We start from the raw sequence: 14516 nt of genomic DNA, 5'->3' as shown, positions 1-14516 counted from the left end.
ACCTTTGTGATTTTATCGGTGTGATTTACCAGGTGTGGCTGCTGTCGCTGCTGGAGGCGGTGAAGGTGTCTCCTCTCATAGAGAAAGTCAGCGACCACAAAGACTTCAAGAAGCTGCTCAGGACGAGAACCAACGTTCTGGTGCTCTACACCAAGACAGGTTAGAGAAGACATGTGTTAATGGTGGATCAGGGTATTGATTTTAGTTGAAAAAACACCTGCTTAAAGGGGATGATATCAGATGCTATGTTTTTATTACATATGGTCTCATATGTAGCAGCATAATTTTCTGTTTGAGCATCCATTATTTCTTTTGAGGGAGGAGGCAGGGACAGTGACTTTCAGGCAGCTTGTCACTGAAGAGACAATATGTACTTGTACAATTACATAATTACATTTTATAATTGTATGATTTTATAATAGTCAGAGAAGGTGAGTGTGAAAATTAGCTAGTTAGACAGTTAGCTGCAGTCACTGTCACAGCTATCTGTTTGAAAGACCACAGTTGCATCCCAGCAGCTAAGGTCTTTCAAGGAAAAGATCATTTGTGATGACAAAACATCCCTTGCACCTGGAAACGTTTGATTGTCTCTTCACGTATTATGTCGCTCCAACGTCCTATCTTAGAAAACAGCAGCAATATCAAATTACAGATTACAGTAAGATGACATTTAAATGGCATTTCCTTCAGTTTGCACTCTCACATAGCTAGTGTAAGAGAACCTAACAGCCATGCATTAGTGCAGTGTGTTGTCTCATTGGTTTGTCACAAGTGTTACTTTAATAATTGAAAATTCTGTAATTGTGTAACATTAATACACCAAATTAATTTGGATTCTTTTGGCTGCCCTCTTTAATAAGAAAGTACAATCACACAGTGGCACTCTGCCCAAATCTGATATAATTGATTAAAAAAAAAACATTTTACCACAGTATCTCAAGAATGTATTTAGAATGAGTGTTTTGTGCTGCTTTAGTCTGCAGCCTGCTTTAAAGGGATGACCGCTGTGATCTTGCTCAGTAATGAACTTGAAAAAAATTATCTTACAGAATTAGAGAGTAGTCATAAAATCGAAAACAAACCACTTTATGTAGTCAAAGAGAGTTATAAAGCAGCGTTTTCTTCTAACCATTAGGGAACCCCAAATGTACCCCAGTAGATTTTATTTCTGTTTTCATTAGCATATTTCTGAGGAGAGGAATGCACACTACAGGCTGGGAAAAGGAGCTGCTTGATATTACTAATTTTTTCATTCAGAGGACCCTCCTACCGGCCAGTAAGCAGTGGAGGACTCTTAGAGCCCCACAGCCACAGATTTATTTGTTTTATAATTCATGGCCCATATCAGCCTGAGTAAGGGCTTTGGATAAGGCTTCCACGTATTGAGCAGGGGGTCTGACTGACACCAAAGGTTCCCCTCCTCATGCAGGTTTTCTGCCACGCTGGTTTAATGTGCTCTACACCAACTATTTATCTAACCACTTCTAGCCACATCACATTCATTCCCCTGCTTGAGTAAAGGTCTTGCCCTGGTCTTTACTCATCACCAGCCCCTGACCCACTGCTGTCAGCACTATCCCCGTTGAGTTTTGCTCTGGTTAATGCCCATCGAACTTCCACAATGAGCATATTAGAAAATCTACCAGCCAGTTATCTGCCCTCCTTCTGCACCATACATGGTAATAAACTGACACTGAATGCCAGATGTTTTTGTTACCAACCTGGTGTGAGGTGGGACCCTGGGGAGTCATGGCAGTACCCCTAAATCTAAATATAGCCCTGGCCTGGAGCGCTGAGGGAGTTTTTCTCTTTATGCAGTGAATAAAACACATTTGGTTTCGGGGGGAGTATAAAAATGATGTATTGTGTTACACACCGACTAGAATATTACACTTCGTTTACTTTATTCGCAGGATTCTATTTTACTTGCCATATCTGATGAAAATCAGTAATATTATTGTGTGTATTGTTGTAGCTGGTACAGTTTATTACACACTAGTTTCTCCTCTTTCCTAACAGACAGCAAACTGCACGGCTCAGCCATATTTTCTCTCTGACACACGAGATTGTGCAAGTCTCCAGTGGTCATGAACTCTCCATGTTGTCGTTAAATGAGCTCACACTTGATGCTCATCATGGCTCAGAATATGATGCTAAGCAGCATGCAGCAGGTACAAACTACAGTTTGCCAGAACATACCTGCTGTGTTTCCTCCATTTTGCAGGAGAGTTGGTCTGTTTCAGCAGAGTCTTTGTGTCACCATATAATCCTCCCATCCCCTGCTTAGTCACACTATTGTAAGATGTTGAAAGCTAATGTAACTTAAGCCCCCTTCCTGAACCCATCCAGTGAAAGGTATTAGAAAACCCTCTTCCATCACCCCTCCATCCCAAACTCAGTGATCTCTTTCTTCAGCACTTGGTGCTTTAGTAAGACGCTGAGCTGCACTGTAACTCAATTCCTCTTCACTGTGTTTGACATGACAGTGTCCTCTGTATCTCGAGGCTCTGGGATGTTGTGAGCTATTGAATGGTTTTGGTAATGAGCCTGACTGTGGTTTATTTTCTGTGTCTGTAGCTACATCAGGGGACTCCCACCTCAAACTGCTATCAGATGTGGCCCAGACAGTCAAGGGCCAAGGGACTATTGCCTGGGTCAACTGTGGGTAAGTAATGGGAAAATTCAAAAAAAAAAAAGAAAAAAACACACATTGTAGGACTTCTTTCACCTTCATCACATCCATTGACTCCCTGTCTCTTTTGACATTAAGGCCTCTTTTGTCCAAGGAATTTTCTGACAGCAGTTGTAAAGGCAGAGCAATTTACTCCTCCCAAGAATGTTTCTGCTGCCTTCCATCTGCACAATTTATGGCTTTTCCACTGAGGTGTAAAGGACCTTGTTCCACTGGTTCATTGTACAGGAACAATTTGACAGGAGTCCACTCACTTATTCTTGCAATTGAAGCTTATTCTCTGATATGTTGCATCTCTTTTATATCATTTCAGTTTTCCCTTTTGGTTTTATTTTATCCTAAATGGTCAATGAATGATAGTGAAGGCACTTGCATAATACTGTGTCCCGTTGCTCCGTCTTCTAACGATGCTTCATGTCGTTCTTTGTTATGGTTTCTGGATCTTTTAGTTTCTGTTTTTGTTTAAATGTGGTTGTGTGCCTCCCATCAAGAGTACACTTTGTGCTTTGTGTGCTGTATCATTGACTGGAGATGTCAGTCATGTATGAAGTGCTGCAGTGATTGTCGATTAGTCTATTACAGGGCTGGATATCAATTGAAAATGTTGATGTTTTGTTTCAATACATTAACATTTTGGTACTAACACTTCTTTTTTTTAATATCCTGCTTTGAGAAATATGAACATTTTTCTACAAAAAGCGTTCTTCATTTAGCATTGGAAACAAACCGTCTGATTTTTAAATGTTGTCTAAACACAAGAAGACATACCAGAACATGGTGCAAAACTGGAGGGTTTACATTAGGAATTCTCAGATAAAAGACTAAGTAAGTAAAAAAAAAAAGATTAAATAAGCAATTTCTCATTGAACTTATGTTGGCAATATTTTGGTCCAAAGTAATTTTCTGACATTTTATAGACCAAACCATTTAGAAGTTAACCAATAATGAAAATATGAATTAATATCAGCCCACATTCAGCACAACAGACACCATTTAGTTGGTACCAAAATCACACTGAGGTTCAATACTGATTGTATGATAGTTGACTGATGGAAAATTATGTCAAAAAAACACTTGCTGGTTTATAATTCTGCTGGTTTTTCCTGTTTTATGTCATTGTGAATTGAATTATTTGGGGAGTTTGGACTGTCACTTGGTCAAAACAAGCAATTTCAAGATGTCAACAGCAGAACAAGACATATGTCATCTTTCTCTTTGGAGCACATCTGTCTCCAGCCCACACTGTGCAAGTGTTTACATTAAGCAAATGCTAGATATTCCCAAGACACAGGCAAGAACGGTTTTGTCGAGGCATAGAAACTGTATCTTTGCTCCCCAATGATCTACTTTGGCTTGTTGTTCTTTCTGTCCTTCCCAGTGTTCAGTTCCACTTACTGTATTTCATTTTTTTATTCACCTGTCAACCCATCAACTGCATGAACCGTCTTCTTCTCCAGAGAGGAAGGAATGTATCATGAAACAGGAAACTGTGAGGGAGCCAGTAACTCCCCTTTGACACATAGTGCTCATTGCAACATTCACAATCTCTCAAGCTTATTCTGGATCCATCACCAGGTGGACGGAAAAGAAAAGAAACTAAACTCAAAACACTCTGAAGGAATTACCAGAACTGTTGGTGTCCACTTTCCTCTTCAAAGGCTCTCCATGATACATGTCCTTTTTTACTGTTTACTTTTTGACTCTGTTCCCTTTTTTGTCTGGGAGAGTATGGTATCATCTCTGTCTCCCGCCTCCAGAAACTCCAGCATGCTCGAGTGTCCTAATGCTAAGCAGAGATTTACACTGGGCCAGATTCTTGCCAGGGGAGCCAAAGCGAGCCGGGTTCATCACTGCAGGACACATGGGTCCGGTGCCAGGCTCTGTCGCAAAGCATTGTGCTATTTGGCATATTTCTCCACCATCTCAAATGGCCTGGTTCCAAATCGAAGCTCCAGCTGTGAGCTCATGGTGGACAGAGGGGGAGAGAGAGTAGAGCGCATATCACAGCGTGAGAACGGTCAGCCCTGCCAAGGAAGAGGGCCACCAAGGCCAGAATGACACACTTTGAACAGATGACAGGGACCTGAGTGTTGGCCAACAGGGATCCGCCAGAGGGATGGATGATCTCATACAGGAAGGAGCAAAGGACCGTGCTGCCCTGCTCCCATTCTTCTGGGGATTTATAACAGACATAGAACATGGCAAGAAACATGGTCTTGTCTAGATGAATGGGAATAGCGGAGCGCAAACAAGCACAGTACGGATTAGGATTTGTGTTTTGGTTTAGAGTAATAATTAAATGGCATGCAGGGCTTCATCCTCTTTGCATGATGAATCCATTATTAATCCTTTACAAAAGGGACTCTGTTGACTTTGGCCTAATGCAAAATTTTGGCTCCAACTTTTTTTATGTTAATGATTCTTCAGTGTTAAAGGAGCATCTCACTCAACCACCTTGCAGCATATATTCTTTCTTGGGTACATCTAACCAAATGAAATGTCACACAGGTAGAAGAGAATGTATGCACTCCCAGTCTTGAAAACATTTTTGTTTGTAAGTGGGTCGCAAAGAGAGCACAAAAGTTTCGGCTTTCAACATTCTTCAGTGTGCTGTAATGCTGGTTTATTAGGACTTCGGTACATTTGGCTGGGAACACTAGGACATTGTTTCCCAGTGACAGGATGCAGATCCAATTAAACATTCTTTTTACTATCAACACATCAAAGTCTATACTAAAATTGAACACCTTAAAGTTTCTTTAAAGTTTTTAACAAATATTTGTCAGTTTTCCAAATATTTATCCGTTACTTTTTCAAAAAAACGCTCTGCACAACGGGATAAATTAGGTCTATCGCACACCACTTATTTAAAAAGAAAATATATCTGTTACTCACATTATTTTCCTCTTCCAAAAAACTGTGTTGAAGAACACCAGGAGCAAATGGCAGTTCAGTTTTCATTAAAACAAAATTATGACTGGTGTGTTAACTGCATGCCAAATTCATCAGAGCACGCAGAACCCAATTGCCTCCTAAGTTAATATACGATCGTTTGCTGACCAGCCATGTAGCATTTAAACGGCTATTTTTCAAATGCATCCAGCATAGCGCTCACTCCACATAAAATGCACTGGGGGGCTTCACAGAGAACAATAAGGGGAAAACAGCGTCACTTATCTGTTTTAACCAAATATTCTCTGATTAAAAAACAGAATCTGTCGGCACGTAAGTGTGTCGTTCACGTCAAGCCCGTCTGTAGCTGGTACTGACATTACCCTCAGTTCACCTGTTTCTTCTCTGCTTCGTGTGCGTGGAAACATGAGGGCAAAGGACATTAATGATAATGTGAAATATTAGTTGCGGCGCTGATGCAGCTGCAGAGGCAAAGTAGGGAAGACACTGGTATTGGCACAGTCACCATGTCAAAAGTTTCCCAGGCAATGTCACAGAAGTTGACTCAGGTGTAGGTGCAGTGCTGCACAGAATCCCCAACCAACACAAACTTTTTTATAGGTATTTAATTGGTATTAGTTCATATTTTCAGCATTACTTATTGCAGCATACCAGGCCTGTACAATTACAGGGAAAGCACTGGTCAACAGTAACATCTCCTAGAATTTACTTCGGCAGGCAAAACATCATAAAATAAGATCAAGAAACATGTTTACTTGTTCATTCAGTGAATCATACAGCATGTGAACCTAATAACTGACTAACATGTGATGCTGTATAAACTCATGGAATACATGGCTATACTGTAGACCAAACTCTTTGAACTATAGGAGTGAGAAGTTGAAGTTTTTCTTTAAGAGAAAACTGAAAGTTTTTTTTTATTGAAAAATATGGTTGATATGGGCCAGTTAAGTCTTCTGTTTTTGTGAAGAATAATGTGTTCACTGCGTTTCACCGTCTTCTCTGAGCAATGAGTTTTAATATTAACGATACCTGATTGGACAATAGTTTTTCTTGGCAATTTATGATACTGTCGCAGTTAATCTCCTCACCACGTGTGTGTGTCAGAACCTTATAACACTCAGCCTCTGCTCATACCTTCTTACTTCACAGCCACAGCCCTTGTGCTCACTGCAGCACCAGAGCGTTGGTGCTGACGCATCAACTGATGTTACCCAAGAGATGAATGCACAGCAGGTGTGCTCATCCGGTGGATGGGGCTCTGATGAAATGGCATTCTTGGCCTTTGTTCTTTCTGTACTGAACATTAGCCAGTGAGTCATTCTAACTTCTCCGGGTTTCCATTTGTTCTGTGATTGAAGAGTACTGCTGTTTCATTGGTTGATTCAAATGGCAGACAGCCCTTCCTCTCTGACTCAGTTTTACTATATGTATGAGTAAGAGGCTGAAATCTCCAGTCCATTGTTCTGCTGGCTCATACCCAGGTGTGTGGCCTATTCACATTCCTGGAAAAAGGGCCAATTAACAATACCTGGTGGTATTTCATGCCAGCACTAGGGAAGTTCCTACCGAATAATTTTCCTGAAATTACAACTAAAATGTTTGACTCGTCAACTAGTGAACACTCAAAATTGAACACAACTTGATCTAAGGTACAACATTGTCCAAAAAATATTGTATATAATCATGCCATTTTAAACCTTTAACCAAATTCTTCAATAATCAATCACATTTTTGACATCTCTGAAATGTGTGGCACTTTGCACCGGGCGTCTGGGTCTTAGTGCCAGTTCACATGTCTTGGAAGATTTCAGTGTCCCGGACAAATGGGTGAAATATTGCGTATTGTGTTTATGGGCCTTTTTTCACAATGTTTTAGTGCATAAGTGTCTAGCTGGTCTTTCATCTGTTGCTACTGCCCAAGCCAGACATCTCACCACAATGGCCTCCTCCTGCAGTGGCGACAGATGCGGCCCCCTGTTCATAGAATGCTCAGCCTCTGTTACACCCAACAACGTCACTCTTCCCGTGTCTGGTTCTGCCAGCTCAGGAGAGGAGCCGGTCCTCTCAGCCGAGGTCCTGGCTCGGGTGTTGACATGGACCACTCCCTGCAACTCAGAGCTGTGGGTCCTGATAAAGAATGGCAGGAGTCATGCTAAATGCTCCTTCCCACTGTTTTCATCTGAATCTCTTCGGATTAACAATAAATTCCAAACACTGTTGACAATTTTGCTGTCTTTCAGCACTCAGCTTTTTAAACCAGATAGCCTCCACCTTCCAAGGAAGGTTCATGTGTTGTATCAACCAACCTTGCTGACTTTGCTCTTCTGAAATGTTTTTGCCTCCTGAACTGCATTGAGTCCACCTGTATCTCCCTGGCCTCATACAGTGTTCCTGTTAGGATTACACCAAGATCTATTAACTACTCCTCTATACACTCTGTGTTTTCTATGGCTAGATCGGGTAATCTGATTACAGTCTGCTTTAGTAATTCCTCAATGATCAAATTTCATCCCTAAATCTAGACTTCCTGGTCTAAACCAGGGGAGTGCCCCCTCTAGTGGAGCTCTGCCCACCAAGTTACAATTTTCTGAATGCCCCTATTTAACTGGAAGTGTGGGATATTACAGCTGTCTTTAAGTATAATCTGACCTGCATTTCTATTAGTTTTGTTTCTTTTATCAGTTTTGAGATTTTGACCCTTAAAATTGTGTGTGATAACCAATTTGTTGTGCAATCATTTATTGACAAAGATTTTTAATCTTTTAACCTTATGCAACATGTCTCTGGCCCCACACACTCACTTCACTAATATTAGTGAACACATTAGTTGGTTTAATGATTTGTGTACATCAGCCCTTGACACATCTGCTCCAATTGCTTCCAGAGCTCTCCCAGTTATTAATACAACCTCTTGGATCAACAATGATATCAATAAAGAAGAAGAGACTTAAGGAAGGCTGCCTGCTTTTCTGGCTTGATTAACAGTGATAAACACAACAGTAGGTTCCTGTTTAGCAGTATTAACCAGCTTACAACCCCTCCTCATTCCTGCTTCATCTTCTCTTAACTGTGAAAGCTTCTTATCTTTTTTTGTAGGTAAGATAGATGCTCTGTGGTCTGTCTGTTTTATCATCCACACCATTCAGCTGTCCTACCTTACTGTCTGAATTTGCACCATCTCCCTGCAGATCCTTATAAACACTGTAGCTCATGCACATCCCTCCTCTAGTGCATGTGACTGAATTTTTATTAAATTCCTAAAATCCATCTTGCTCTCTATTTTCAACCACTCTCTCACATTAGGGTCTGTTCCTGACTGCTCTAAAATTGCCGGTGTTCAGCCACTTCGTAAAAAAACCTTGCTAGACCCAACCCAGGTAGAGAATTACAGGCCATCTCCAAGCTACGCCCTTTACCCAAAATCCTTTCAAAAAATTTACAGAGTGACTCCTGAAGTTGACTAAGAGACACAAAAAATCTCAGTCTGACTGTGTTCACAAGGATAGTACTGAAACTGTCCTATTGAGAGTAACCAATGATATTCCTTTGCATGCAGACAAAGGAAAATACTCCATTCTCCTCCGACTAGATTTGACTGCTGCTTCTGGCACCATCAATCATGCCCTTTTACTTGACTGTGTCTGCATTTCTGGAACAGCTTTAAAATGCTTTTATTCCTTTTTGAGAAATAGATATTTTAATGTCAATATCCACAATCATGTGTCCTCCTAAGCTCCCCTGTTGTGTGGTGTCCCTCAGGGATCAGTCCTTAGACTGATCCTTTTTTCATTGTACATGCTTCCTCCGGGTCACTTGTTCATGACGTGTCATATCACTTTCATGTCGATGTTACACAGATCTATTTCTCTGACAAACCCAATAACCTGAATCACCTGTCCTCCCTCCATCATTGCTTAGCTGCCACCAAAGAATGTACGTCTCTTAATTTCCTCCAATGATAGCTATATATGATAACTTTTCCTTGGCAGCTGATCAGTTTATTTGTCCATTTTACTCAAATATCAGATCTACTGCTAAGAATCTTGGTTTCATCCTAGATCAGTTTATGACTGTTGGCTAACATGTTATTCAGCTTGTCCAGTCCTGTTTTCTTCAGCTGAGAAATATCTCAAAAATCAAGCACTTGAGGCACTTGTTTACTTTCCAATGATATCAGTTCTCCAGACCATTTGGGATGAGTTGTTCATTTACTCTGGGAACTCCAACTGACAAAACAGCCCTATCACACACCTGTTAAAAGCACTGAGATTAGCAATTCAATAAATGGCGTGCACGTAGGTCAGTGAGCACCCCAAGCAGAGCTGTGATTAGTTAAGTTTGATAGTGACATTGGGACGGTCCAACACACCTCTAAAGCTGCTGCTGTTGTTGGATTTTGGATTCAAAAGTGCATTTGAACTAAACCATTTTGCTCATGCAGGAGATCAAGAGAGGCCATCAAACCTTCCTGCCACATCAAGATAAGATAAGATAAAACTTTATTTATAAATTTGGGTATTACAGCAGCATGTAATAGCAGTTGGAAAGAAAAATAGCAAATAGCAGATAGAGAAATTCAAGAAACAAAATAAAACGTTGACAACATATTTGCACATATTATGGGAGCAAGACTATATAAAAGAAAAAAAAATGTAGAAAAAAAAACAAGAAAATATGCATTGCCGCAATAACAGTGGAAAAAAATGTTTGCTGCCATCAGATTAATAATGATAATAAATAGTGTTAATAGTATTGCACAGAAGAGGAAAAATACAAAACTGTAAAAAAATGTAATACTGCACAAAATGTAAAGGAAATATGTAATAATGCATAAAATGTAAGGATATGAGTGTATGTTGGCATAAATGACAAAACAAAAATCCACACAAAGATCCACACTTACCCTCCTCTCCACAAATATGCTAAACACTAAATTACACTATACAAAATATTATAGGTAATTAGAGTCAAAGATATGATGCAGTGAGTATTTTTTAAAAGGTCTATTCCATAGTGCACTGTAAGCTGTAATATGTAATTTTAAAGAGTACTAGATCAGACTGTATGTCCGTAGATGATATTCACTGTGCCAGGTGGCAGTTCATGGTTACCCTTCTATCGATTAATCTTATAAATATCAGGTAAATGGAAATTACGAAAAATCAGATATCATGACACTGTCCCAGAATTCAAGGCAATATAATTGCATTTATATAAAATGGAGAAAAGCTGTAAAATTCACATTTGAGAGGCTGGAAACAGGAAATGATGGCATATTGCACAAAAAATGTCCCAAGTCAAGTGACCATGATAGTCAAGAAGCATGTACACATCAAATAAATTTCTGCAAAGGCAGAAGAATCAAGATTCCCTTTGCAAACAACCAGTGCATTGTAGGCATCATATAGTGTGTTTAGCTGTGAATGTCAAAGGTTGACAGTCTTCAGGATTGGTTTCACTTTGTCAATATACTAACTGCATTTATACAAGGTTGTAATACATCTAACAGCAAAAATCACTTTGGACAGAAGTTCTTATAATAAAGTCTGCTTGTATGAGGGTCCCTTGTCTACATTTCTTGTTCGGGGTTTCCTTGCCTTTGTCACTTTTGGCAATGTTTCAAAGAGCTGGATGGAGCAGACTGGTTTTGAATCGGATGACTGCGCATCATCTTCAGATACATGTCGAGGTCACATCTGCTCCTGGTGTGCCGCGACTGGTGCCATCTGCCTTTGTGAGTCAGCAGAATATGGCACTAAGGACACAGTCATTACCTGAAATACTGTCTGTCAATACATGCACACACAGATTTACCCTTCGTTGTATGATTCAAGCGTACACTGAACATATATTTGGCTCACTGTGGGCCTTGGAGCCATACTGTAATGGAATTCCGCCTCTTTGACTTTGTTAGTATCAGGCCATCTCTCATCTTTCTCTCTCTAAATTAATGCATATTTTCCTTGCTCTTTATTGCAAAAGAGGAAGAGTGCTTCATGCTGCTAATAATGCCTCACTGTAGCAAGTCTGAATAATGCGTAGGTGGCTAGATGCATATTTATTTCCTTCCAAGTATTGCCCTTTTCAATTACAGAAATAAGCTTCTTTGCATTCTATACATTGGTACATTTTACACAATTTCTGTATGCTGACATGCTTTATTCTCTAGGTGGTAATCAGCACTGCAGATGTTTGCATGTGTATGCAAACTGAACCAACTTATTAACTGAACAGGGAGCCTTGTTTTTCTGCCTCTGTGGCAGCTACAGCCATGGCCAGAAGCATTATATTTTCAGGTTGTCTGTCCATCCATCTGTCCCATTTCCCATGAACATGATATCTCAGGAAAGCCTTGAGGGAATGTCTTCAAGTTTGGCACAAGTGGCCACTTGGACTCAAGGATGAACTGATTAGGTTTTGTTGGTCAAAGGCCACTGTGACCACACAAAACACATTTTTGACCATAAATCTTGGGTGTCCACCTTGAAACTGTGCTGATTGTATAGATCTTTTGTGCTGCTGGGTTGAAGGTGTGTGTCAGGCATGTTTCACAATGTGTAGCTTCTTCGCAGCAGCATCCGTATTTGAGTCATTGTAGTCCACCACAGGCTCATTGGTTTTGTTGATATTAAGCTTCAGGTGACTGTCATTGCATCATGTTGTGAAGCTCTCTATCAGTCCTCTGTGCTACTCTGGAAAAATGGTCTCTAAGTAAAGACAGCCTGTTTCTACCTGGGAATTATTCACTGGAATCATAAATGTCAATAATAGCGATAACTTCCATTTCAGCAAAAAATACACATAAAACTTTTATTATATTCCTTTAATGTTTTCAGTACATACTGTATATTACACATTTGAGTCTGGACAGACTTGGATGTAAACTACAACTTGACTTGTTCTAACACTGTACATGTGATTAGAGTCATCTAACGAAATGTTAATGCAGTTACTGTATGTCTTCATGCAGCATCTTCTGTGCTCTGTTCTTAATATGGTTCATTAAAACTTTGCTAGAAAGACATTTTGACCAAAAAATATGTTGGCAAAGCATATTCTCAAACAATAGGTATTGCAAAGAATGATTAATGACGACAGAGGGATAAAGATGTGTATTACTATTTAAAGAAGAAAGAAAAATGATGACCTGCATGAAAAGATGCTGAGACAGATGATAAGCTTTCGACAGATACATATTCTCCCACTAGTTTTGTCTCACAGATAGTTTCACAAGGCAGTATTTTAACTAAGCTTCTTTGTTGGAAGGAAAGGAAGGACTCTGGATTGAATCTGGGGAGAAATTCCAGTTTCCTATGATGAACCTTTTCAATAGCTAATTGGTGATTAGTAAGTCTGTGTTTCTTTCAAATTTGTCTGTTCATAAAAAATCGATAAACCACAGGTCTATTTGAAGTCTTTGAAGTGATGAGAACATTAAAGTGTTTTACTGAGCAACATGATTAACTTGACAAATTTTGTACAATTGACTCTTTGTTAAACTCTCCTCTGAACAGCAACTGTCCAATCATAGCTTAGTAACTCTAACTAGGCATCAACAGGCCTGTCAAGCCTGCTTTACTCTTTATCTCCCTTTTACAGGGTTCTCATTTTAAAATGAAAATGTCAGCTCGAGACGGACTTCTCAGCTGACTCACAGAGTTTAAGCATTAGCATTAGCTTACATTAGCTAGCTACATGTATAAAATCTGCTTGTGGGAGTCAGCATTTTAGCTGACAAAGTCCATGTTCCTCGGCTAGAAGTGAGAAGCCTGCTTTTGTTTAGTTCTAAGTGATGAATCAAAGACCTAGTTTTTCAAAAAGTACTCCTAATTTCAATGGTAAATCTGCCATTGTTATCACTGTAAGTTTCATATGGGCAGTGCGAGAATGGAAGGCTTGACAGGTTTGGCGACAGTAACTGAGGAGGGCAGGCCATAGTAAAGGGTCAATTTAATCATTGTATCATTTCTTTGATCAGATTACTCCAGAATTTGACCCTTCTTTTGTATTTTAATCTCTCTCTCTCTCTCTCTGTCTCAGAGATTCAGAGGGCCGTAAGCTCTGCAAGAAAGTAAAGGTGGACCCCAGCTCCAAACGTGGAGGGGCAGAGCTGTTGCATTACAAGTGAGTATCCAGAAACTCAGCTGGCTGTCAGACACTTTTCCACACCTCAGTGCTTTCTGGAAAGTGATACCATGTTTGCACCTTAAGAAGCACGTTGTTCACCGTTTACTCCTGGTGTTGTGAGCGCTGTGCCTGGTGTGTCTTGCAGAGATGGGACGTTCCACACAGAGTACAACAGGCCTGCTACCTTCAAGGTGAGTGTGCAGCTGAAATTCTGCATCCTTTAGAAGTGCTTTCAGCTCAAGTGTAGCATTATATTATACTTTCCTGTGGAGCCCAGTGTGTCCATGTTGATCTCATTTGTTCATTTTGTTAGATAAGAGAAACTTCACTCTCCCTGTTTTATTAGGATTGTGGATAACAATTTAGAGAAACATATAATGTGATTTTTCTGTCAAATATTGTGATTGTAAATGATTTTCTCTAAATAAATTTCCAGGCCTGTATTGATGGTCCACATAGGTTTGTACCAATCAGAGTCAAATCTTAATTAACCAAGGCTGTGTTTTAGTGGAAAATGCCAATGTAGGTCACATTTAATGGCATATAATGCCAAATGATATGAAAACAATGTGAAAGGTGAACGCTCATAGTGATGATTGATGAACTTGCATAGAATCATCACATGAATCTGCAGTTCTTGGCTTTATGGAGACCCCCCCCCACCCACCCACTGTTTGCCAAGATTTCCCGTGGCTGGTCACCCCTATACACAAGCATGTAGCAGCTAAAGATGTACTTGTTTCCCTAAGGAGATGGAGCGAAAAGAAAGGGAATATTGGAC

At 40.0% G+C, this 14516-nt stretch overlaps 1 protein-coding gene across 1 annotated transcript in view; it reads left to right on the top strand.

Moving 5' to 3' along the window:
- Positions 1-14516, top strand: part of pdia5 (protein disulfide isomerase family A, member 5) — a 66665-nt gene that overhangs the window by 12311 nt on the left and 39838 nt on the right. Inside the window, exons 2-5 of the mRNA XM_041950608.1 lie at positions 33-159; positions 2578-2665; positions 13649-13732; positions 13881-13926. Of these exons, the coding sequence (XP_041806542.1) occupies positions 33-159; positions 2578-2665; positions 13649-13732; positions 13881-13926 (345 nt within the window). The remainder of the gene's footprint in view (positions 1-32; positions 160-2577; positions 2666-13648; positions 13733-13880; positions 13927-14516) is intronic.

This window comes from Chelmon rostratus, chromosome 13, assembly GCF_017976325.1.
Source record: "Chelmon rostratus isolate fCheRos1 chromosome 13, fCheRos1.pri, whole genome shotgun sequence".
Taxonomy (NCBI): Eukaryota; Metazoa; Chordata; class Actinopteri; order Chaetodontiformes; family Chaetodontidae; genus Chelmon; species Chelmon rostratus.
This window is presented reverse-complemented; position numbering and strand designations above follow the sequence as displayed.